Here is a 26,758-nt window from a genome sequence, read left to right as displayed (position 1 = left end):
AAACTGATACATGTGGAATACATTGTACATTGTACATTCAGTAAATTATGCAGAGGACATTTAAAAGCAAGACCCTTCACTTCGTTTTACAATATAAATGGCTGGAGGAACCTATAATAACAAGTTTTCTACACATACTCAGTGGTGCTGTGGAGAAAACCTAGACAGATCACAGACAGCTTCCCTCTGCCACTTAGCACAAACTCCACCATCAAAGATACTAATGGTGATGGGCAGTCTTAAATATTAATGGAGGAAATGAAGAACACGTTTAAGAAGAAATCCAAATGCTCATGAAATATCTTACCTAAAGAAGTTATATATTCTCCTTTTAAACCATTTTCAGAAATACTTACTTTAAAGATTTCAATTGCAGGAACAATAAAAGCACAGAAAGTGGTAGAAATACAAGTTTATTTTGAATTCTCGAAACAGCTGTGTCACTTGCATTATTTCCCATACCTCTTTTCCTGTCCTCATGTAACCTCTAGTCATATTACTCCCTCTTAATGTTTCCTTGGCTCTCGGTACAGCAGAATTATACTGTCTTGTAAATGGTGAGACAGCTCTGGAAAAGTGTGACACTTTCTCCTTAATCCATTTGGTTCACAAGATGCTTAACCAGAGGCACTAGCCCATGTTTCCCCATGGCTGTGGCTGCAGTGGGAGGCACTCACCCCTTCAGCCCTCCTGTTAGATCCCCATGCGGACAGGCAATCCCCAGAGACGCTCGTATCAAAAGTGACATGCACTCATTGTACAGAAACCGTAACACCTCAACGAACAAATGGCAGCACATTTGGGTTAACTTGAGACACCAATTCCCTCAAACACCTGCCCAACCCTTCCTGCAAAAGCCATACACTTTTGCATTTATGGCAAACTGATAGAAGTGGAGGTGCACTAAAACATGAACTTGTAGGCTTAAACCTAGATTTAGCTCACCAAATGAACAGATCTCTGCTAACCTGCCAGAATATGAACTAGCTTATATAAATCTCTTGCTGCCCATTCTCTTAGTCATCTTGCAGCACAAAGCAAAAGGGAAAGAGAAGACAGGGAGACTAATGCCTTGCACCATAATTTATGATTAATTCCTTCAATTCAGTATCCCTAATCTGTATGGATAACTATGTCACTAAAATCAATGTAGCTCCTAGAGTGGACATACCAATTTACTCCAGATAATGGCACGAGTATGGTGGTTAAAATTGCCTCAGTTCCAAAATACTTCAAGATCAAACACAATATATCCAGTTAAGAGTTTTATACCTGAATGAAACTTGCCCTGTATTCCTCCCAAAATACTGCAATATAGATGGTTTCAGATCGAAAGACAAAACGCAAGAAAAGTGAACATCTTCAAGTGTTTTGAAGTTAAGGGATAACAAGATTCTTAAATGACTCTGAACAGTAAAGGGACTTCACTTCCAGCAGACTATGACTTTGAATATTATGCATTCCTGCAATTAATCTCTTCTACTGAATACCAAGTCTCTTCATTGAAACTCCTGAATTAAGGTTTGTACAGTGACCTTCTTTGCCCTAAAAACTGCAGCCATGGTCCAATGTATAATATAAATGTATCATAACTGCATCACCTCCTACACAGATCAGACAAATTAATAGTTTAATTATTTCAACATGCTTCCTTAGGATGATTACAAAATTACTTGATCAATTTGGACAGTGCAAGCTTCTTTGCAATAGATTGAGAATGCAAATACAAACCACTTCAGGTTTCTATTCACATTCCACTTTCAACATGCCAGCGGTCCACATTAAAACTCCTTCTCCTGAAAACCCAAAAAAATCTCTTTTGCTTAATTTTTTTGGTGCTCTCATTTCTCCTGCTATAATTGAAGGGAAAAAAAAAACCCCACAGGTAGCAGCAGCCAGATAGATTTCAGATTAACTGTTCTATCTCCAAAAATTCAGGAGCACATTTTTATTATAGCATTATTTATCAGACAAACTCAGTTTTGAAACCAGCTGTCAAGCCTATGAAGCAATTTTAATCATTGCTGCAGATGGGACTGTAACAAAAATATTTGCATTTGAAACAAGTTGAAAAATAACTACAAAAAGTATTGAGGACATGACCAGTGAGTATCAGCAGTGTTCAGTAAGATAAGAAATTTCAAAGGTTGTAACAATGAATGTAGAACAACATATTGAGGTACATAAAATATTAAGATGAGCCACAGTTTAGCACAACTCACATAAGGCTATAAAAATGCTGTTACAGCAACAGCCCACAGCTAGCAATAAACTGTAATGTCCTCACTTAGAGAGGATCCTACTTTACTACAAGAAAATCTAGTTTGCCTACAGTGACCTTTACATTTATCTGAAGCAATTTTAATGTAGTTCACCAAAGGCTGACCCATTTCCTCTCTAACCCTTACCAGAATAGACCATGTAAATTCTGTTTGCAGGGAACAGCATGACTGCTTTCAGCTGCTCCAAAACAGATCACACAGCTTCTGTTCAGTGTAATACTCAAACCGAAAATCCTAATGGAAATGATGGGCACTCACTTCTTCAGTGAAACTTAAGAATCACTTGTGTTCACCTCACACCTAAAGCACATAACAATTGAGCTCTGATTGCTTACAAAATATTTAACAAACACACACTGATGGAAAAGTTAATTTAGTTGCACAACTCTTAAGAGGCATTACATCTTGCCAAACCCACAGATGAATTTACATTTACTTTCTAGTTCTACACCTTTTCCTGTTAAACAGGACTGGGGCTTCTTGCAGCTAAATTCATGCTGCATCTGTGCTTCATCAATTCCAAGAAGAACCATGAGTTTTGCTTCGTTCACAAACCACCTTGATCACAAGCTAAAAGCACGAGAGAAATCAAATAGTTCCTTCAACCTTGGGATTAAAAAACCTGACTCCCAATAATCTTTTCCCATACAGACTCTCTGATGTCTCAGCTGTACCCATGGAGTACCTTTATCTTCAGACAGGCACTAATTTAAATCCCATTTCTCCACCTCAGAAGTTATTTTCACAAAGCCCTAGCTAGAAGCACTGATTTTGAGAGCTCTGCTTTATTAATGAGTGTGACTGAAATTTGGATTGAAGAGGTGAAAGTATTTGGAAGAGAGGAGCACACGACAAATCCCACTGCTTTACTTGAAGAATTTACATAATCAAAAAAGAGACTTATCATGGTTCTTGGGACACACAAAGGGGGAAGCAAAACAAAGCAACACAATTAAGTAAAAATTATTAAAAAGTTGGCAAGAGACTATGGTAGATTATGAAATCACTGATAAACCTCTGCTACACAGAAGTTTATGTTTCCCTCATTCCTAGGTAACAAGATGAGGAAATTGCCTCAAGCTGCACCAGGGGTAGTTCAAAAAATTTTATATTAGGAAAACTTTCTTCATTACAAAGAAAAAAATTAGGAAAGAATGGTCAGGTATTGAACCAAACTGCCCAGAGAAGTGGTGGAAGCACTGGTGGAAGTGTTCAAAAACCGTGTGGATGTGGCACCTGAGGACAGGGTTTAGTGGTGAATGTGGCAGTGCTGCAGTAACAGACTCTGCCTCAGAGGTCTTTCCAAACGTAACCATTCTATGAGCAGAAAATGAAGTTGTGCCTAGACTATTTAAACTCCCTGTCATTAAAAAGCCATCACTGAGAGGAGGACAAAGCATCCAGTTCCACATCCACACCTAGTTATGTCCTTTGGCACTATCTGCTGGACCACCAGGCATGCAAAGCCATCCTTTCCATCCTATATCAACCAGCACTGCAGGGCATAAGAGCTACCTGTATTTACTTGCCACACCTGATGCAGAAACAAGACATGGAAAAGTTGGGAGGGTGTGTTTCAAATGTTCCTGGTTGTTAGAAAGGGTTAAGGTAATAATAACTAGAGTTTGTGAAGACAAACTGAGAAATAAGAAGAGGAGAGATTGAGAGGAAAGTTACTGTCTTTACAAACAATTTTACGGGTGAAGGTGTGGACGCTAACATCTCTGAAAAGGGGCTCAATGTCTCTGCTAACTGTGGGCAGCAGGTTCCTTACAGAGCCCAGACAGCTTGGCTCCTGAACCAAACAAAGGGGTCTGCACAAGCCTGAGTTTCTGAACTTTGGGGTAAAATAGCAGGTTCAAGGGGGGAATATGTGGTCGGCAGTTTGGGAAGGCTGTACCTTCCTAGTGCCTCAGACAATGGGGAAAGGAAGGGGGCAAGGGAGTTGAGGATGTAAGGAGGCTGCACCCTCCAAAACCTCTAGAAAATGCCATGGATGTGTGCCCCGGTGGACACATTTTTTTCTCCCTCTCTTTATTTGAATGAAGTTGCAGGACTCCTCTGTCTCCTTTGTGGACATAAGCCTCTGGCATTTGTGGATTTTCCTGACACAAGGAAGAACCTCCTTACTGTGCAGGGCACCGAGCACTGGAACAGTCTGACAGAGAGTGTGGAGTCTCCCTCACCAGGGATATTGAAGAACCATCTGGATGCAATCCTGTGCCCTGTGCTCTGGATGACCCAGCTTGAGCAGGGAGGTTGGACCAGATGACCACTTCTGTAATTCTGTCCTATACAATACAAAGTATTTCAGGAATGATGGAATTTTATCACCTATTATACTGCTGATCCCCCTAAAAATTAAGACCAGGCTAACTTGCAGTAATTATATCTGACTCTTCTGAAACTGCTGCTGATCTCAAAAGGCACAATATATAAATACTATCAGTCTACCCATATTAAACAGTGAAAAAGTGTTCAGTACAGAGCAATAGCATTCAGTCAGAAAGATGCTGACATGAACTACATTTAACAAGGCTCTAACACAAATGAATTGGTCAGCCAGAAATGAGATTTGGAGCAATTTATCATGAGAGGGAGCAATTCTTGCAATCCCATTGCTGCCATTTACTGATATGCTTGCCCTTTTCAGAAGTATGACTTCATTAATTAATTGCCAAGGTGCCAAACCACATGACCTGTCAAATCATGGTAATACACTAAAGCACCACAGTCATTATCAAAAGAATCAGAGTGCCCAGCAACTATCAAACTGCAAACTATTCTTAAATTGCCACGTGAACTCACAATTAAAAAAAACCATTCTGCTTTGAAGGAGCTTTACCACCAAAAGTGAAAAATTTTACTCTGTGGCTGTTCTGAAACTACTCACCTCTTTAGGATCTTAAGTTTCTAGAAAGCACAAGTTCTTAATTTTCTACATCAAATATTAGACACTGTAAAAAGTATTTTCCTGCATCCCACTCAAACAGGTGTCCTTTAACAGACAGCTTCTGAAATAACTTGTGTAGAAAAATAAGAGAGCAGCTCTGAGGAGTGGTCAGATTTTTAATGGACAAAATTTCAATATTTTCCTCTGTAGTGAATTCCTCTGAGCAGTGTACTAGCATAAGTAATATCATTACTGTATGATGACAATTACAGAAAAATATGCCTACACCTCATACTGCTGAGGGCTACTCTAGAAGCCTCTGGAACTAAATTACTTTAAGCAGACACAAAATATTAAAATTTGAAGACAAATGACAGGTCAAATAAATAGTGAAGACTTTGACAGAACACAGATATGTGTTTGGAATATCTTGGCCAATGTTTCCACTGTATGCAGCATTAATACTCAAAAAAAACCACTTGTGCCACTGGAGTATACCTCGTTCTCTGAAACATTCTGAATTGCACCAACAGAAGTTGTTATATTTACACCAGGCAAATTTGGATGCTTAGCAACACCAGAAAACTTGTTCTAGCAAACAATTAGCAGCTGGGCAAATAAAATCTCTCTTTGAAAGTTTTCTCACATAGAAAAACATAGAAAAAATACCCACAGGGAAAAAAAAAGGTGGTATCAGCAAAAGATGAGGAGAAATGAAGCACTAAACCTTTCCCTCCCCCCATCCTCCCCATCCCCAGAAAAGCACAAAGAAAAAGATGAAAGGAAATATATTTCAAGTCTATTTCAGCTGGGAAATCTACCAGCAGGTATCTGTGCAGGTAACATAGCCTCTAAAAAATGTTATCAGCCTTTGCAAAAAAACCCCCAAACAAAACCCCATCACAATCCTCCTTGCTCCCATTAGTAAGTGAAACAAGAGAGAAGCTACATACACCAGTCCATACCAAATATATCACAAGATTTCAGGAAAAAAATGAACTGTTTCCAGCTGGTTGTTTGGAACATCTTGCTTCCATCAAGTCTCTCCACTACCAGTCTTTATATCTGCACAGCCTAACAGAATGGAGCTTTTCTATTTTGTTACTCAGCCTTCCCTCTTTACAGTGCTACAATAAAAAAAAAAAAAATGGGTTTTGGGGTCGCTATGCTAGCATAAGGAATTACATAAAACAATAAATCTAGGAACTTCTTTTGCAGGAGAGCTACCCATAGTTTCCCTGCTCGATGGCTATAGCAGCACTTGTTGATTCCTGGTTTGCAGCAGGAAAGCTTTAGAGGAGGAAACACACACCGCCCTGGATGCTCAGCTGCACACGCTCCGAGGGCTTTGGGCCTTAGAGAGTCTACCACTACTGGAAAAGCACAAACAGACAGGAAAACCTAACTAAGCTTGGGACAAAAGTTTTGATTCATCTTTCCCCCACTCTCCCTTTCTCAACAAGGCTTGGAAATTTCTTCCTGCAGCCCGCTGCTCGGTCACAAACACGTCCAGCCGCCGCGACACGGCAGCGGCACTCCTCGGAGCCCCAGCGCCTGGTCCCCGGGGCCCGGGGCGGGCTCCAGCACCTTGCCCCGGCCAAAGGGCCGCACGGGGAGGGGAGGGGAGGGAGGCCCGGCCGGAGCGGGGCCCCCCCTCGGCCCCACGGCCCGCTCCTGGCGCGGAGGCGGTGTGGGGACCCCGTCCGGCAGATGGCGGCCCCGCGGCCGGGCAGGGGCGGCGGGCACGTCTGTCCCCCCCAGGGCTTACCAGCTCTTCCTCGCCGCCTGAGCTCGGGTCGGGGTAGGTTCAGCGACCCGGAACATGAACCCGGCGCCTCCCCCGGCCGCTCCCCGAGGAGGCTGGCGCCGCTTCGCAGAGACTGGGCGAGGGGAGGCGGGCGGGGGCCGAGGGCGGGAGGGCTCGGGCCGGGCGGGGAGGGCGCGGGCGGCCGGCGCTGCTCCTCAGTCCCCCATGATGAGAGCCCGGAAGCAGCCGCAGCACCGGAGGAAGCCGGACGCGACCACCTCGCCTCTTCCCTTCCCTGGCCCGGCCGCTGCCCAGAAGCGCCGCGCTCCCTCCAGCACCCCCGGCTCGGATCGTGTGCAGCCCCGCGGAGCGCCCGCTGCCCCCGGAGCCCTGCCCGTGCCGCGCCGCGGGGCCGCCGGCAGCAGCGACACCCCCGCGCTCGAGCGCACTGGGACAGTCCCGTTGCCATGGCGGCAGCGTCTTGCGGGCGGGAGGAGCGAGCCAGCATGGCCGCGCTGGCCCGGCTTCAGGAGAGGATGGCGGGACTCCGAGAGGAGTATTTCCTTACGAACAGGTACTCGGTCCGTGCCGGTGGTGGGGCGGGATGCACCGCCTTATGCCGGGCTGGGGCGGACGGGCCCCGCTCTCCGCCGGCAACGCGATGGAGGCCGCCCCCCTGGAAACTGTCCGGTTCTGGGCTCCTGAGTACGAGGGAGACACGGAGCTCCTGCAGAAGGTCCAGTGGAAGGCTATGAAAATGATTAAGGAACTGGAGCACCCCTCTTACGGGGAAAAGCTGAGGGAGCTGGGCCTGTTGAGCCTTGAAAAAAGACGAGTGAAAGAGAACCTCGTCAGTGTCTCTAAGTATGTGAGGGGAAAGCGTGACGACGATGGACCAGGCTCTTCTCGGCCGTGCCAAGCAATAGGACAAATGGCAATGGGTAGAGACTGGATGCACTGCAAGTTCAATCTAAATATGAGTAACAACTTTATTGTGCAGGTGACCAAGCACTGGGACAGGTTGACCACAGAGAGTGTGGAGTCTTCCTCACTGGAAATACTGAAGAACGGTCTGGACACAATCCTGTGCCCTGTGCCCTGGGGTGGCCCTGTTTGAGCAGGGGGGTTGGACCAGATGACCCACTGTGGTCCCTCCCAGCCTGACCCTCTCTGTGATTATACGATTCTGTGAAACTATTTCGCTTTTAAATCCCTCCCGAGAGCACCAACCCATCGCCTTTTCCCCAATATTTCCACAGCGATCTGATGAGACCTGGTGGCCGCAGCGCAGCTTCTTTAAGGTGGCCCGTTTATACACAGAAAACACTGAGTGTCCCACTCTTCCCCGCCCCACGATAATTTTGAGGGAAAAGGAGCCTCTGTAAAATCCTGAAACCCGCCGAGCCTCGCAAGTTCCGCCCTCTCCCTCCTCGGGAGGCGAGCTCCTTTCCCCGGTCCCGCCTCTGGAGCCTCCCGCCTCTGTCCCGCCCTAGAGGTGCTGCTGTTCCCTGAGCATCCCTGGAGATGCGGGCCCAGCGCTGAGTCCCTGCTCTCTTGGCTCCCATCTGTGACTGCGCCTGGACGTTTGTCCTCTTGCAAAGACACTACTTATTTTTTAATATTTAAATATATATATATTTTTTTTTTTTTTAAAGTTAATTGAAAGAGATCAGATCAGATCTGTTACCCTTGTCCTCACCAACCGGGATGGTTTCTGCTGAGTTTTCTGACTCCCAGAATGGTGGTGGCCAACTTTTCCCAGACCAGGTTTTTGGAAATTGAAAGTTGTAAGACTTACTTAAATATTGCAGAGATTTGTCCCATAAATCCTTTTATTCAGCTGCACTGTTCCTGTATGTGTAATGAAAAAGCTCAAACATAAAAAACCACCAAACATATTTAGCACAGTTCTGGTTTTTTTCTTCACTAATTAATGAATCATTTATTTTTGAATCTAATTAAAACATCATTAGCATGAATAACAAAGCTCCTGAACATCACTGAAAGTTACAGAGATCAAGTCCTGCCTGCATGTACAGTGTTGTGTTTTTCTGCTCTTTGCCTGAACTTTCACTCATACTCTTGTGGCTGTACACACAGCAGTTCACTAAACAAATGTCAGTTGCAGGAGGCTATGCTTGTTTTTCACATGTTTCAGGTTAGAAAGAACAGTCTGAGCCAGACTTGGAAATCCATTGGAGGGCAGCATGCTTGTTGTTTGGGGATTTCTTTTTTTGGCAGAGCTCTCCAAAAATGAATTGTTTCCCTTTTAAGGATGGGCTATGATCTGTTAGTTTCAGAAAATTCAGATTTGCAACTGGGAATGCAAATGAGAGCATTCAAAGAGTCCAGCAGAGCAACAAGTCTTAGTAATGTTTTTCTGATCTTAATAACATTCCTGTTGTGCTTTATGCAGAACTCTGTTTATGTGAGGTGTATAAGGTGTCCTAAGCCGGCTATTTAGGGAAAGCACCTTTCTAGGGAAGAACTTCCCCAATGATGCCACAGTGCAAGAACACCACGAGCCTGCATTTTGAGAAATACCCTTAGCAAAAGGATAAGATTATACAAGTTCCATTAATTCATTCTTTTAAGTGTTACACAATTTTATCACTCTACTCATTCAAGAACCTACTTTTATTTACTGTAGTATCTATATGTCAGGTGCTTGAGTAGGCCTTTTAAACTTTCAGTACAGCCTTTGTGAAGTATCTGTGACTCTCAAGAGCTTAATTCAAGCAGTATGACAACTGGGCAATCTGATCAAAAGGGCAGATAGCTGCTTGAGAAACTTCCACCTCAAAACACTTCTGCTGGCAAGGCAGCTGGGAGTGTTTGTGGAACTATCCTGTGAGAAAAACAACTCTGTTGTTGGTTTGCTTCAATAAACTTTACAAGGACATCTCTCTCGTCCTGGCCAGGCAAGACTGAATGGCAACTAGGAAAAATCTATCAGGGAGTAAGAGAGGAGAAGGCTTCTGCTCTTCCAGAAGACTCTTGTCACTGCCAAGTGCGTAGGACTGGGTTTGGAGCTGGCACCTCTGACGTGGCCAGTCCCATATCCCCCTCATTTCCAAGCTGTAATTGTGGCTGCCTGTCCAGGCCCAAATCGCTCATAGCCTTTTGATCAAAATAATTTTCCTCTAAGGAAAAGTATTCTGCACGTGTCTGCTTCTTGTTGAAGACTAGGAAGCTGCGCAGGAAAGGAACAAGAAAACTCTCTTAGTTTTGAAAACTATTCATTTTTAGGTAAAGAAGCTTGTTTCCCAGAGTTTTCAGGCACTGAGAATGTCTGAAGCAGATCAGACAGTGAAAATTTGTGCCCATTTAATGTGATTGAGAGCCCATGCTGCACCAGATGATATAAAATGAGTGGAGCTAATGTTTCTTGATCTCTGGTAGTAAATCTGCAATTCATTTCATTTTCTGACATATAATGAGGATAATCCTAATTTATCAGATAAACAATGATCTTGTTGGATTTACTGAGGCAATTAATGTTGACATGAAACTTTGTTAGGAGAACTAATTAAGAAAACTAACTAATAGTAACCTAAACGTTATTTTTTGTCAGGTAACAAATTAAAGAATTTGGTGACTATGTTCCTAATAAAAATGGGAAAGAATAAAAATCAATGAAAATTAAAATTTAATTTTAAGTTCAAAGACTTGTCAGACTGACATTTTGAAACAAACAAAAGAAGAATAAAAGCTAGAGGCAATCTCATAGCTGAGTTCTACCCCTCAGCATTGAAACTCATAATGGTAACAATTTCTTTCTGAACTCTCTGAAAAGTCTCCTCCAGACTGACAATACGTTTCTTTAATCTCTTTTAGTTTCATAGTCTTCCTTACAGGACTTTTAGCTTTGTCACAAACACTGTAGATTCACAATTTTATACAGTTATGTGATTTTTATTGTAACTCAGGCCTAATTATCATTAAAGCATTATCCACATATTTCACCGACAATGCATGAAGTCCATGTTACATGCTGACATGTATTTGAGTATTGTATGGGAATAAGAAATGCCCATTCCTAAAACTTACATCCTCTACAAGCTGCAATATTCTTTGTTACCTGCATACTATGCAACTAATGTAAATTAAATTTTTCTGCACTAGCAAAGATGTAGAATTAAAAGTGAAAAACCTGGTGAAAATGATCCCAAGCTGCAACAATAAAATATATTTAGAATAATATTTTTGCTTTGGTTCTACATTACCATGCTGAGAAATATTACTACTTTTATATTTTTCAGAGCTATAGATGAAGACAGAATAATAAAGTACAAAGCTGCTGTCAGGATCCAGCGCTGGTTTCGAGCATGCCGTGTCCGAGCCTATCTGAGGTAGTATATCAAGCCTATTGTAATCCATGTTTAAGCACTGAATTTTTCCTCAATATTTCTCATGGTATTACTTGATTTTAATAAAATTGGAGCATTTTGGAAAAAAAAAGGCAATAACTGTTACCCAGTTTTTCAACAGAACTAAATATATGCTGTGTCATTGTAAGAAATAACAATTTTTTGGCTTTTAGAACTGTATACAATTAAAAAGTCATGATGCTAGAAAGCACGGAAATTATCTTCAGGATAGATACACAGTATTGTTTAAGAAATCTTGTTATAAGTGGGAGAAAAAGAAGTAACTAGATGTCCCCTGGATATGCTGTTTCAGAGACATTTCATGTAGAAACATGGAATATCCTGAGTTGCAAGGGCCCACAAGTGTCTTCAAAGTCCAACTCACAGCCCTGCACAGGACAGTCCCAAGAGTCATACCATGTGCATGAGAACAGTGTCCAAAATGCTTTTTGAACTCCGGAAGAATTGGGCTGTGACTGCTTCTCTGGGAAGCCTTTGCAGTGCCCAACCACCATCTGAGTGAAAAACTTTTTCTAATATCCAACATAAATCTTCCCAACGCAGCTTCAGGCCACTCCCTCCTTGTCACTGGTCACCTGAGAGAATCAGTGCCTGCCTGCCTCTCTGCTTCCCCTTGTTGGGAAGGTGTGAACTGCACTGGTCTCTCCTCAGTCTCCTTCAGGCTGAACAGAAGTGACCTTCAAGGCCCTTCACCAGCATTGTTCTGGGAAATGCTGTATCAACACTGGACTTGATCTTGGAGGTAGTTTCCAACCTTAGTGATTCCATGATTTTATAACATTGTTAGAAATTTCCTGGAAATTGTGGTTGGTCCATTCTCCCAGAAAGCCTTCTTCCATTTCTATGTTATAAGCCAAGCTGGCCAAACTCATCTGCTCAAACTTCTGTATTTTCATAAAACAGGGCGGTTGAGGGAGAGGGATTGTTACACCTTCTAGTCTGACCTCTTGCCTGTTGGAATTAATTGTACATCATCCAGACCTACTGTATGAAACCTAAAGAATTATTAGCTTAAATAACATTTGCTACTTAATGGCCAATATTTCCCCCATAGGAAGATAGGCTGCAGTCATTATGTACACTCAGAAGAAATGTACTTAAGCTGCATCAGAGGAGGTTCAGATGAGATATTAGAAAAAAAATTCAATAAAAGAATTATTAGGCATTGGAATGAGTTGCATGGGAAGATGGCGGAGTCACCATCTCCTGAAGTTCAAGATGTATCTGTATGTGGCACTTGGGAATATGATTTAGGAGTGATTATGGTGCTGTTGGGTGGACAATTGGACGAGATCATGTTGAAGGTTTCTTCCAACCTTGATTGATTCTATAATTCTTTGATTGTCTCTGGCTTACTTAGGACCACAGGCTCAATGTTGCCAATTCTCAGTGTTCTGAATTATCCAAAGACTGCCTTCACTGAGTGCAGTGCAGGATTATAAGTTTGATGTCCATAGTTAGGTGGTATGAATGATCCCTTGTACAGCTTTTTCCATTTCCCAAAGTAATGATTCAATAATTTTCTGCAAAAGTTTATGTGACATCAATTATGAACTTTTTAGTAGCAACATATATGTCCATATAAAAATTAATTAATTAAGGACAAAGTAAACATTCACAATTAAGCTAGGCGTAATTTTATAAATCATAAAGGTGTCTAAAAGTGAAAAAGTATCTAAAAATTCAAGTGTCAGTAGGTTTTGTCAAATAGTTAAAAATGGTATATGGTATAATGAAATAGTATAATGGTATAATGGTATGTGAAAATGTTGCGTATGACAGAAAAAATTCTGAACTGGTCAGATTTGTTGGTTAAAACCATGAAAATGAAACAATTTATTGTGCAAATTAAATTTGTAAGGCTTTTTCATTGATCTTTTCTAATAGTATACAGGTAAGTTTACAGTAACCCATGTTTTCCAAAAACAAAAGTATGTGTGTATGAATAAATATATGTATATAATGGTCTGTGTGTGTCTGTGTGTGTGTGCAAATGTATATATGTATATGTATATGTATATATATACATGTATATGCATAAAGTATGCTTGTAGTGGTCATTTGTGTGATGCATAATACACTGTATGTTATTTTTATTATAATGAAATTTTAATGGGTCATAAGTCTGAAAAGCTAATTACTTTGTTAATATGTTTAATTTTAGATATCTGAGCAAAATGGCGACTTTGATACAGAAGTGGTGGAGAGGTTATCTAAGAAGAAAAAGTTTCAAAGAAGTAGTGGAGGTAGAAAAGTACTTTTTAAAATTTTGTTTGGTTTTTTGTAGAATACGTATGAATAATTCATTTGCTCATCATGAAATTAAAAAGCTGAAACTCCATCTTTTATACACACAGACACTCTTAACTGTACTGCAATGAAAAGCATCATTAATTTGAGCAAGCCTACACTTAAAAATCAAGATAAGTCAGTGTTTAAGTGTTTGCAGCCTTGGAGTGTTGGTCCCCAAACCAGCAATGAGATCTGCTCATGCAGAAGTCTGCCCACATGATATTAATTGCAGGATTGGAGATTTACAAGATGCTGCTTCTGGTTTTTTTCTTCTTTTTCCTTTTTTTTTTCTTTTTTTTTCTGGCAGAACTTTTAATTTTGAAAATAAAATAAGCCAATGTGTCTACACATTGCTATTTTATGTTTTAGTGGTTTAAATTTCTTACTTAATGAACCTAGAAGTATTTGAGGTCTTGCCTTAAGGCACAAAGCAGATTGTAGTTGGTCTAATTCCTGTGATGGGCCTGAAGAGAGTGAATGTGTGTGATAGCACACAATCTAAAACCTCTGCTATAAGGTTTAGGGGACTAAGAAGAAAATAATTTAACATAAAGTATGTGATTTACTTCACTAATTTATCAATTTATACTAATGTTTTACAATACTGTTAAACTTGTTAGTCATTTATTCTTGATTAATTTTGTTAAATTGCTGCTTTTAAGTCAAAACAGATGATTAAAGAAGTAAAAAAAGAGCTAAAATAAACCATATATTCCCAACCAAAGTTCATACACCCTACTAAATTATGTTTTCAAGTATCAGGACTCACTTACCTGAAAGTTCATTTATTTTTTCCCCTAGTCTATCAATAATCTATGTAAAGATTTTCTCTCTTCCAATTTACTAGCTGGCTTAACTGATAAATGATGAGCCATCCTTTCAGTCTGTGGTTTTCACTCATCTTCTAAAAGTAATTCTTGAATACAGAGCAGATAGCTGCATGGTTGCATTGGGTTCTGTTTTGAAAAAAGTAGGACTTCAGCTGAATATTATTCCTGAGTATAAGGAAGGTTTGTTTAATCTAGGAAAGCTTCTGTAGAAGAGAGACATGATAATCTATATTAAAATTTGTTAATGAAAAGAAAGGATCTGTGCAGTCACTGGGACAAGGGAAAGAAGAAATCAACATGATCAAACAGTTTGCCTGTAATTACAGACCTGAGAGAGCTAACATCATAAAGCTCTCCTCAGCTTTCTGTTCTTGAATATAATTCTGAAAAGTAAAATTGTCTTTAATCAATAAAGACTTATGAATATTTAGTTTTTCAAAAAGACATAACTGAAATTCTTGCCAAATCTGAAGTCTATGGAACAATGTAGGACAAAAAATTCTGCAACTTAATACACACATTCTAAATCAGATGATGAATTCATCCAGTTTCTGGATTCCAGTACTTATCCAGTGCTAGCCAGGGCTCTAGAGGAAGAGAATCTCATTAGAAAGCTTACAAATTTTACAGCAATCAGCACAGGAAATGATCTTTTCCTCTTAAACACTACATTTTGTTTTGTTTTGCCATCACTTTGATTGGAGAAGACTAAATAGAACAGCTTGATTGGAAGCCAACCTGAGAACCACACAAGTATGAGATAATTCTACTCCCTTTGGACTGCTGTATTCCGTGTGTTTTGGGGTGGACTTAAATATAAAGTGTGAGTTAATACCTTATATTTGTTATTTTGCTATCTTTATTCAATTAACAGAATATGTAAAAAGCAAAATCTCAGCAGCTTAATATAATTTTCAAGTTAAAAGATCAGGCAATGTTTGCAATGAACTCTTGCTAGTAACTGTTGAAATGACTCCTGACTATGAAAGACAATGATGCCTTTGGCATGACAGTTCCTTAAATACAATGGTCACTTTAAAATTTGTCTGCTGATAATGATTGGATTGGTATCTGCTGCCAGCAAACAAGGCAAAGCATATGCACAAAATACCCACGATTGCTTGATAATAAATCATTTTAATGATTATATTCAAAATTGTGAAATGTGAATGGTACTGATGCGGAAAATAACAAAGGCTGAGATTCATCAGATTGGCTGTCCATATGTGCATCACCACTAGTATTTCATTTGCTTCTCCTCCAGAGCCTCTTCCTTTGATTGCTAAGAGAAATATTTGGTAAAAAACCTAAAAAATCTTGCAGCTATTGATGGCATTTATATGATTAAAGTTATGTGCCTTTCTATTCTAAATAAAAGTGATTTGATATAAAGCTTTGTTTCCTAATTAATCTCAAGCTAAAATTAAGAAATGCTCTCCTACAGTTTTCTTAACAACTTGGTTGCATTGATTGTGTTGAATTCTGAAAGTTTGCATGACCTGCAGGAAGGTATGAATTTTAGAACCAGGAAAACACCAGAACATGAAACAAACTATGCATCGTTTCTTTATTACTGTTTTCTCAGTGCCAGGGAATCATTTGCTAAAGCAAGGGGAATTGTAACATTTCATTATTATATGAAGCTGGAATGCATGATGGCCATATTTTCAGTTTACTTTGGAAGGAGATGCAGTTGAGAAAAGTGAATATTTTATGTTATGTAGTTTGGCACCACCCTAAGTGATTTACCTTCAAGTCAATAAGTTTTAAATAGTTCCAGTCCAATAGGAATTAGGCAAATACCTATTTGCTCTACAACCCCCCCAAAATACACCATGATCACATTCACAATTTAGACCATGTGTTGCTTCCTTCTCTCAACCTTGATCTCATTCTCAAACTCAGTCAGATCCCTGGTTCCTCAAATTCTTTGAATTTGTAATTTTGTATTAACTCTTTAAAACTAAAGACACCATCATTTGTAGATGATTCCCAAGCATGTTTTTAAATACACTATGAGAAAGTATACAAAAGTTTGTGCATCCAAGGCTTCAAATATGTTTTGAAAACCTACACTTAAGATAAGCTGGTAGGAAGGCCTGTATACTAAAGTCAGAATTCACGGCAAAGACATCCTGGCTCAGAAGTAGAGACGGTACATGGATGATTTGGGAAAGTAATTATTTCCAGAGAGTCAACGAGGCAGTGTCACGTTTGAATTGTCACTTAGTGAAAAATGAGGGGCAATCCATAGGGCATGGGCTGAACTGCATGAAATTCCACTTAAAAATAAGAAAAGTGTCTTCTGGACAAGCAGGCCCCAGTTCTGGAAAGAATCTTTTGCTTATTAGGAGAGCACATAAATGTAGACTTGTGTTGAAGCACTAAATTATGACACTAAATTATGACACATTGTTTTTGTGAATAGCAATGAACACCTTCTCTATCATTTGTAATAGTAGAACTTTCGAATCAGGATTAGAAAACAAAGGGCAAATACATTTGCAAAAGAACCTAGATGTTGACACAGCCTTTGGCTTTTGGTGCAAGAATAAAGTTGAAGGACAGTTGCATCAGCAGTTCTGCATTGGAAAGACTTGTGATTTAGAGCAAGAGTTGAGTAAAAGCAGGAATGTGTAACTTCCTTCTTGTTTTGGGTGACCCTCTTAAGTGGTGGTAGGGTAAGGCCTGAATTCCTCACACCTTAGTGTGAGGAATGTGAGGTGTGCAAGATCAAACCTTGGTTGCCACTGACTGTTTTTGTAAGTAGTAGGGGGAGTTCTTCAATAGTTGGCCAAGCTCAGAGTCAAAGTGGTCCCACATTGTCTCTCAGTATGGATGATATAAAGAGCATTAATGATGTAAGGTGTCCAATTTATTTATTATGTTCTTCAGTGAAATGGTATGCATTCAGACCTAAGTGCTCACAGCTTTCAAATATGAGAAGAATAAACAAAAAGGTGTAAAATTGTTTCTTTTAATCACTGATGGACAGAAATCTGATGAATGTTTTTAAGCTTAGGAACATTTTAAGCTTCCATTAAAATGTATTTTATCTATTTGGTAGTGTGGTAACTCTTACGTTCCCTTCCAAAGAAAGAAAAGATGAGCTGCAACCCAAAATTGCATCAATTTAATCAAGCAGTTTAGGGATATACTTAAGTCAGGCAAGCATTATTTCAGTCCATTATTAGCTATCTACAGTTAGTATCACTCAGTAAATACCTATGGAGAATAAAGGGGAGAGAGACAGTCCATTATTTATTCTAATTTGTACATTTGGGGTAGATTTTCCTTTGAATACATACATATATATATATGGATATATTTATGTGTATATATGCACATCCACATGCACATGTGAAACTTCTTTGAACTTTAACAATTCTGCAATTTTCTTTCATATAAGAAATATCTTTTGTACTGTTTCCATTATTAGTAGATTGGTATGATATTAAAGTGAGCATTTAAAATGCACCTTAATTAAACTGCAGGAATTATGCCTTGCTTAATGTAATGAAGAAAGAGAATTTAAAATGAAGTAGCATCATTGTGTTCATTTGTAAATAACATATTGCAGCCAACTGTTTCTTAATTGCCCAGACTGTTGATAAATAATCCAGTCCTGCTGCTCTCCACAGACAATTTGCTTTGGATCAGACTAGGCAATTCAAATAACACTAATTACAGTGAAACCCTTTTATAGTGAATTCCTGTTTGCCATGGGGGAGAAAATCACTATATCAGGGGAAAGCACTTTTGCCTTTGATTTGTGTCTAAAACATGAGAAACACATAAAAGCTGCATGTTGTGCTAAATAAAGGACATACTCTTGCATTCAAAGTACTTATATTTTACTTTTTATGATACAATTGTGAATTATGTTCATTTTGCATTTGTAATTAGAGGGCGGAACAGATGTGAAAGCTTAGTTTAAAGTGATGTATCCATTAAAATAACCTATGCTGCCAAGTGATTGCTTAGTATAATAGGGGATTCGTTCACTATGAGAGGAATTCTACTTTATTGGAAGGAAACCAGGACTTCAGGAAATGTTTTCTATATCAGGGGATTCACTGTAACATGGTATCATTGTATTTATGATTTTATGATGTTGAAATGCATATTAAATGAAACAAAATTCCCAACGATTACTCGGGAGGCAGCTAAGTACATAACATTTAGTACAGATGGTTGGAAAGCACAATTTTGCTCCATCACTGCATCCATATCCTTGAACGATTTCGACTGAAGACAGCATTTCTCTGAATTTTTCATTAAACCAGACATCTTGAAATATGAATTCCTTTTATGTTTCTGTGAGTTTTGGCTAAAAGAACCCCAGTGAATAAATCATACAATACTACATGTCACCAGCACTTGTGAATATTTCTGCTTTGTTATTCTACTCTCAGTAGAGCACCATTGATTATCAAACTCAGCGGAGAGCATTTTATGATCATATATCTCCATTAGCTCCTAGTTTGACTACCATAGATTTTTCTGGTTAAGCCTGCATTATGTATTAGGAAGCCTATCTCTTCAATACAAAGTTTTATTTTATTCTCTCTTAGCCTAGAACTCTTATTATGTATTATGTATAAAGATTCTTATCTTTTATATGTAAAAATAGCAGGACTGTCTTTGTGTAACTGAAATATGTGCCATCTTTTTTTTTTTTTTTATTCACAGAGAGCATATTTTATTAAGAAGGAGAAATTCTACAATGAAATGGCTGTCAGGGTAAATATTTCTTCACTTGTTAAACAAATGAAAAGTCAATTGTGCTCCGAATTTGCTTTTAATAAAATGAGCAAAGCAGAATGATATACACTTGATTGATATGCTGATGGCAACAGCAGGAAATAGTACATAGTTAAAAATTAAAGTTTCACTGAGTCGTCAGGGTTGTATTTGAAAACTGTAGCTGAATTTGAGGTACATCAGTGTGTCTTTGCCCCATTTAAATGCCCATTGGACCTTATCATGTATGATACCGATAAAACCCTCCAACATTCTATCTGCCAGTGTTCTTACAAATGTAAGAACATTTGTTCTGCAAAAGTAGATATGTATTTGCAATTCTGAAAAACTACAGGGCTTTTAAGCTTGTTGATGTGGCTGTGCTTTTTCTCTTGTTAGTGTACGGCATTTGCTGGATCTCAAGAGTTAGAGAGCACAGGCCAATTTTATTGCTTAAACACAAAGGTGGAACTGAACTCATTGATGATATTAAGAGTGAATTTTGCTAGATGAAGAAGTGTATAAACAGACCTTGAACTTCAATGAATCTACAGCAAATTATGTTTGTTGTGGGTGGAACTGCAAAACATATTTAACTAGAAACAAGCTTTTTTCCCTGAACTTTGAAACTGCACTTGAACAAATATGTAAAACAAATATTGGGAAAACATAAAATAATTTTTGTGATTAAGTCTTTTTATGTTGCTTCTTTTTTTCATTTTGTGATATACAAGTGCTTTACTTTAGAAGCCTGTATCTTTTTAAGCCAGGCACCTTACCTTTTGAATTCTACCAAATGCAGGAATATGGTGACAATGGAGATTAACCCAGGGATTAACACAGGGAAACTCGTGTAGAGTAAGAAGATTCTTGGGATGGATTTTAATTTTGTGGCCTCTCTGTGTCCAGAATGACTCATAGTTAAGAGACCTGTACTCATCAGGTGTTTTACTTAGTTCTAGTTCTCTCAAATGCACAAAGTAGAATATTACATTTGGTACATGTTAAAGAACTGAAGGTATTTAACAGCAGTTTAATACCTCACAAATGTACCTTTTTGTTGTGGTTATAGTTCATTCCTTACTTAGCTAGTTTGAAAGTATTCCTCAGTGGATAAATGCTATTTACTCATGCAGCTGAGATCAGTGAGAAAACGTAAGATGTAAGCCAGCTCTTAAAAGTTGCCTCTGTACTTCCAGAAGATATTTGAAGACCAAATTTCAGAGCTAATTATGTATTCTAGTCAAACGGAGTTTTGCATTTGGTCTTTCATTTTTAAAAGAAATTGAATGTGTTCCTATTCATTTGTAATGGAAATATAATGTTGAATCATTAGGTGATATAAATCTTCAAAGTACCATTTTTTCAGTCATGTCCTTTTCTTTAATGGAAATTTAAATCAATAGAAAACAATAGAACAGATCTTTATTTAGTTGCAAATGTCAGAATCTGATTTTCCTCTATCTAAATCTAGTGCAGCCATTTCTGCAGAGGAGACATTAAATGGTACCAGTCTGAAACACAGAATGCTTTTGTGTTTTTTTCTGTCCTGTGTTTCTTGAAGAGCTAATCAAGGTCTAATAGCAAATCAGGCCTGTTGCATTTCTGCACAGATCATGTGTGCTCAAACTTCAGGCTTCCTAAGCCAACAGTTCCTTATGTTCATTCATCATGAGCTTGATTCATGATTAATATAACTCAGTGTTCTAAAAATATAACTGCGCATGTTTTTCTATTTAAGCACTTTGTTTTGTCTCACAGTGTTATTGATATTTATTTCAGTTTATAGTCACTCTTTAGAAAGGCAGTTTCAATTTTGGCATTTGAAGTATCGAGGGCATACACATGCTCATAGTTTTGAAGCCAGTCTACATGTCTTGTCCTTCTGGATTGCATTTGGTTGTAATCAGAGCTATCAGTTTAACCTTTTAAAATTAAATCAGAGATCTTGTTTAAATTGGTTTCAGTTTCAAGGCAAAATATGATTCTGTCTGTTAGAAGATTTAAGGTTCCTGTAAATTTTCAGCAACAAAAGTAATCCTACGGCAAAAAAAAAATTCCACGAGCAGATGGCTTTTGATATATCAAGGTTTTGCCATTTGTTTTAGTGCTTAAAATAAACATTATTTATAAGACCACTTACATTTTGATGTTACTTAATGAGGAATATGCATCATTGATTTGACTAGCTTAAGAGGTCATTTAGAACTTGCCCGTTAACAAGCTGTAATCTGCTGAGCACACAATGACTTTGTTTAAAATTATCTGTTCAGTGCTGATCAATGACAATAATTGTTTTGTACCAATCACTGTTGAAACTTGCTAATTACTTTGAAGGGCATACACACACTTGTCTCTTCTTTTTCAAGAATTTTTTAAACGTTCACCTTGGAATTAAAAAGAAATGCAGTCATAACATTATACTTCTTTATAAAAGCAAACATTTAGAACTTTCAAATTGAAAATATGAGCATCATCAGAAGGTTTTTTAAAAATGGTCTTTTCTAAAAAGATTAATCTTCAGTTTTGGGATTACTGACAAACAGTATTAGGGAAACAGAAATCAGGCATAAAATAATCTGAGACACAATGTAGTTTTTCTTACTTAGGTTTCATTCAGTTGAAATCAGTGAGTTCATTCCAAACAGAGTGGTGTAAATAAAGGTAGAGTGCAGCATTTAATTGGTACACTGAGCCCATTGGAGGTAATTATAGCTTTATACTATTTGAGCCTTTTGTCTTTCAGTTTGAGTTTTGATCCTTTAACCCAGAAATATCCAATTCTGCATTTGTAACTGTGAAGTGAAGACTGTCAGAAAGAGTTTCAAAGGGACCGTAATCCTGCATTAATGAGCACATGGCTATAAGGGAGCCAAGTTGCTCTTGTTGAGAAATTTTGAAGCCAAACAGAAAAATAAAGCTAAGATCCTTATTCACATGCAAAGGATTTTGCTTAATCCCAGATCTCTGAAGGCATACTGATTCTCTGCTCTTTCTCTATTCCTTTTTAACCCAATAAGCTTGTGTATGAGAAAGTAGTGTTGCAAAGAATATGAAATTTACTATCACCTAGTGCAAAGCAGCATGTCCAGAACCTTTCTTGTTCCCAGAACTCTTATTTGTTCATATTATAACAATATGAACATGTTATAATACATGTTCATATTATAACATGTTATAATAACATCTTATAATAGAACAATATGTTCATATTATAGCAATATGAATATATAACAATAGAGGTCCAAACCCCTTTCACTTAAAAAAAAAATCCCAAAAAAGCCCAAAAACCAAAACTATAAAAACCCAAAACCAAACCAAACCAAAACAAAAAAAACAAAACCAAAAAAAACCAGAAAACCCCAGAAACAAAATGAAACAAAACAACAACAACAAAAAAAAAAAAAAACCAAACCAAACAAAGCCAATCATAAACAAATAACAACATGTAGTTAAAAAACAAAAAACAACTTTTGGAATTGCTTTTAAGTCTTATTTGGGAAGGGAGGAAATTCCATGCTGATGCACAAAGGGGAAATAGAAGAACATTTTAACACTGGAAGTTAATATTTTGTTATTCTTAATAACTAACATATAAAGAATTACTGAGAGCTTTCTGTAATTCTTTTTCTCTTGTTAAATCTCGCATAAAAGGATAATTATAACTGTACCCCAAGGTGCCATCAATTGAGGCCAAATGTTGGTTTTTACTTTGAAGAATAGTGTTTGGGGGTTTGAGAATGCAAAATGGTGCCAAAGTATGAAATTTTCAACCCTGCCATTTTAGATGGCTCCAGTAAAAGTCTGGAGGTGGAAAAATTGCATGCTTTTGTCAGTTGTCACAGTGGTACAGGATTGGACTGTGCTGGAACTGGTAGGAGCAGAGAGAGTTTTGCCTGTTACTGAAGAGCACTCCCAAGACTTGATGATAAATATTCTGAAATTACTGAGTGCAATGGTTACTGATAATCTGGGCAATTGGCAGCTTTTTTTAATTTGCCTTCTTCCTGAATCAAACACAAAACCCATGACATTGTTTTCCTTCCTCTTATTTTTTTTAAAAAGGCGCATATTTAGAAAGAGGTAGGCTAAGAAAAAAAGCAAAATAGCAAAAACATGGGTTTCACTCCACTTAAAAAGTCATCCCTTGGTTCTGGAAAGAGAAAGGTTGATGTAAAAAAAAATGTTCCTTATAGATACAACGAAGTGTATAATTTCTTGAAAAATCTGGTAGCTAGGGGCTAACAGGAATAGGAGACCTCTTAGTACATTGCAACATTTTACTTTTCTATGCATTTAGATAAGGGGATGCAGATGATACTTTCTTCTGGATACTAAAACCTCCAACGTCTTGCTTTTTAAATGTAGATTCTGCCTTTCAGCTGCTATGTCTTTTAAGATTTCAAAGCTATAAAGGTCAAAGAGATGGATATTGTGGCAAATGAATCTACTGCAGACTAGAAGATAGAAATTGAGATATTAAAGTAGAAAAATATTGAGAAAAAAGGAGACAAAATGCAATGAAATAAAGAATATTTTGCCAGAAAATTAATAATAAACTCAAGGATGGATTTAAATATGGACGAGCTAGACCGTGAGAAGAGAGGAAAGGATGGTTAGTCTGTTTTTCAGATGTAGACATCCAGAGTACACTGACCTCTTATGGTGAGGAGAATCAGGAGCAAGAGCAACCCTCAGCATGGCTGAATAGAGCAAGTTACATCTTTCAGCTCTGCATGTCATGGCACAGAGATAAATATAACTCAACAAATGGCAGTCCTGCTAGCTTTTTATCTAATTACAGAATAACAGAATCATTTAGGTTGTGAAAGGCCTCTAAAGTCATTGAGTCCAACCCTTTGACTGATCACCACCTTGTCAGCTAGACCATGGCACTAAGTGCCATGTTCATTTTTTTCTCAAACGCTTTCAGGGATGGTGGCTCCACCACCTCCCTGGGCAGCCCATTCCAATGTTTAATTGTCTATATCAGAACTTTTAAAAACATTTAAACCTTCAGTTTAAATCTGTTCTTGGGGAAAGTTGGGTAGACTAAGTATTTTTTTTTCTCCTCTTTTATTTTTTCTTTGTCTTTTTTTTTTTTTTTCAAATGATGTTTTTCAAAATGCACCAAAATATTAACCCTTTTTGTTGGAGGATGCTGCCTAATTTCTATTCATAATGCAACTTTATAACTAGCTACAGATAAAGAGCTTTTTTTCTCCAGGTTAGGCTTTCTCTAGGTTAGGCTTTTTCTGTTATGCAAGAGAATAGTATTTCTTGAGAAGAATGAAACTAATGTGGAACAAATAGACATGAATCATTTTACTTGGAGATGAAAGAACTGCAATTTATAAATGAACTTTCCAGAAAGTCTGATTCATTGAGTTCCTGGGAAGGCTTTTATACTGTTTAGACCTTTGTAGAGCACAAACGTGAAAGTGTAGCAGTAGATGTTGGTAAAGGGGTGACTCAGTGCTACAATATGTTACAACCTACACTAATTTCTTCATTGAAATTTATCGGTGTTTCTACCTGGTATCACTTTTAAGGAAAGAGGTACTTGGGATCTAGTACATATATCCGATATGCATGCAAAATTTTGATTTGAAATATACTAAGAAAGTATTTATTTCCTCCAGATCCAGAAAACCTGGCGAGGCTATTACGTTCGGAAGTATATCCATAATTTTTATGCACTGAAGAAATACCTGGATGCTGTTTCTGTGAATAACGAGCTTGTCAGGTAAAGATAAAAGCTCCATGTGGTAAAGCATTCATTTACTATTCTTTTATTTGCAGAAAGTTTGTGGCACTAAATAAACTATTTCTTTAAGTGTAGTAGGTTCCCCTCCATTATCAAATATATTTATCAATTATCATTCTCTTTATCCTATGCCTATTCATGTTGCACCACATTCTGTTCTCATTTACACTGTTATGAATTCAGAATAATTCATTTGAATTCATTAGGTGTGTTCTGGGTTTATTCTAGTTGAATAAAAATAGATTTGGCTCTTCATCTATGCTCAGAACTTGTAGGTTATTACGCCTTAAATAGGGTTTGTTGAACTAGATATTTTTTCCCCCAGTATACACGAGCTAACCAAAATTTTCTTTTTATAATTTGTTTTGAATATGGGTTATTGACAATGAATGCAACGGAAAATTTGGATTTAAGTTTCATGTGCAAGCCATGCTATGAATATTAATTGGGAAAGATACTGGTGTGGATACAATAAAGCAGATCTTTTTCATAGTTACAGAAGAGAACCAATAGCTTGTCAGGTTTCTGTCTAGAACTTTTCTTACTCTATGTTCTTACTCTATTTCTTCTATAGAAAGATCTGTTGTCTTCTATAGAAAGATCTGTTGTCTTTCCCTGTATTTAAGCTGAAACCTCTCTAAAATAGAGGTAATTATTTCCCTCTAGTGAATTTGATATCCTGATCCATGACCATTACTCAGGTAACAGTGGAAACAAACAAATGAAATGCTGGGTGACCAAGATCATTACTCTCTCAGTGTAAATGAAAGCTGTTGGACAAAATCCATGCAGGGTTTGCCATTCAGAACATCTCACACAAATCTTTGCTTTCTCAAGCACAGAAATATAAGGGAGTCTAGTAAACCAGTATTTCTAGAAATCTTGTCTAATCACATGGCAAAGACTGCTACATAGAGCAGCGTATGCAAGTTATACATGAAAAAAAACAGGATTATCAAGCTTCTTTTATGCTGTTTAATAAGTATATTATTCTTCCAAAGTACAGCTGGTACTACATCCTCTTTTTCATAACATTATTTCTTGTGCATTACATTGTCACCTATAATGAACCATACTGATAGTCACCAACCTCTGATCTCTCATTATTATTCTTTTAAGTGTATTCTGTGCAGAAAGTTAGGTCACAACTCAGCAAAGCCAGACTTAAACATTCTATTATATCTTCAATGGTGTCTTGATCTGAAATCCTTGAAATATTCGCTCTTCTTGAAAAGGTAGAATCCTAGGAAGACTAGACTAAATCTTGGAAAATAAGTGAAGCCATAACTTCTCTGGTTTAAAATCCATATCACTGGATGAACTGCAAAAACAGAATCTGCTTCTCTGTTCATAATCCTTCTATCACTCTTCATTCCCTGCCTAAACCTAAACCATGGCTCATAACTTGTTATTTAGATGGACCTTTGATGTGTCTCAACAAAACAAGATAGCAAGTGGTATTCCTGCTTCACTGTGAACATGGACTGGTTGGAGCTTTGTATTTTTTTTCCCCACACCCACTATAGATCTCTTCTGGGTATACCTTACTTTGGAAGACTACAAAAATATTTGGTTTTCAGTACTTTGGCATGTTGATCAAATTCCCTAGTATTTAGTTTAGGTTAAAAACCATCGAAAACCATAAAGCTTACGCACTGCATAGATATTTTAACCAAGAAATACTTTTGTGCTCTTTAACAGGTAAGATGAGCAGTATGACTTCAGGTACATCAAAATATGTCAAAGTTGGTCTGTGTGAGCTCTTATCTGGCAACTGATATATTGATATTTTGCTAATTTGAGTCCTATACTC

At 38.0% G+C, this 26,758-nt stretch overlaps 2 protein-coding genes across 4 annotated transcripts in view; one reads left to right on the top strand and one right to left on the bottom strand.

Moving 5' to 3' along the window:
• Positions 1 to 7,146, bottom strand: part of GPATCH2 (G-patch domain containing 2) — a 119,069-nt gene extending 111,923 nt beyond the window's left edge. The window contains exon 1 of the mRNA XM_059468549.1: positions 6,944 to 7,146. Coding sequence (XP_059324532.1) covers positions 6,944 to 6,999 — 56 coding nt within the window. The 5' untranslated portion in view covers positions 7,000 to 7,146. The remainder of the gene's footprint in view (positions 1 to 6,943) is intronic.
• Positions 7,147 to 13,524: 6,378 nt separating this feature from the next.
• The window catches only part of SPATA17 (spermatogenesis associated 17), an 80,260-nt gene continuing 67,026 nt past the window's right edge, over positions 13,525 to 26,758 (top strand). For all 3 annotated transcript variants that reach the window (XM_059469108.1, XM_059469107.1, XM_059469109.1), the window contains exons 1-3: positions 13,525 to 13,559; positions 19,128 to 19,178; positions 24,821 to 24,924. In XM_059469108.1, coding sequence (XP_059325091.1) covers positions 19,167 to 19,178; positions 24,821 to 24,924 — 116 coding nt within the window. In that variant the 5' untranslated portion in view covers positions 13,525 to 13,559; positions 19,128 to 19,166. The remainder of the gene's footprint in view (positions 13,560 to 19,127; positions 19,179 to 24,820; positions 24,925 to 26,758) is intronic.

This window comes from Ammospiza nelsoni, chromosome 3, assembly GCF_027579445.1.
Source record: "Ammospiza nelsoni isolate bAmmNel1 chromosome 3, bAmmNel1.pri, whole genome shotgun sequence".
Taxonomy (NCBI): domain Eukaryota; kingdom Metazoa; phylum Chordata; class Aves; order Passeriformes; family Passerellidae; genus Ammospiza; species Ammospiza nelsoni.
Note: the sequence above shows the minus strand (reverse complement) of the source record. Positions and strands in the feature narration are given on the sequence as shown.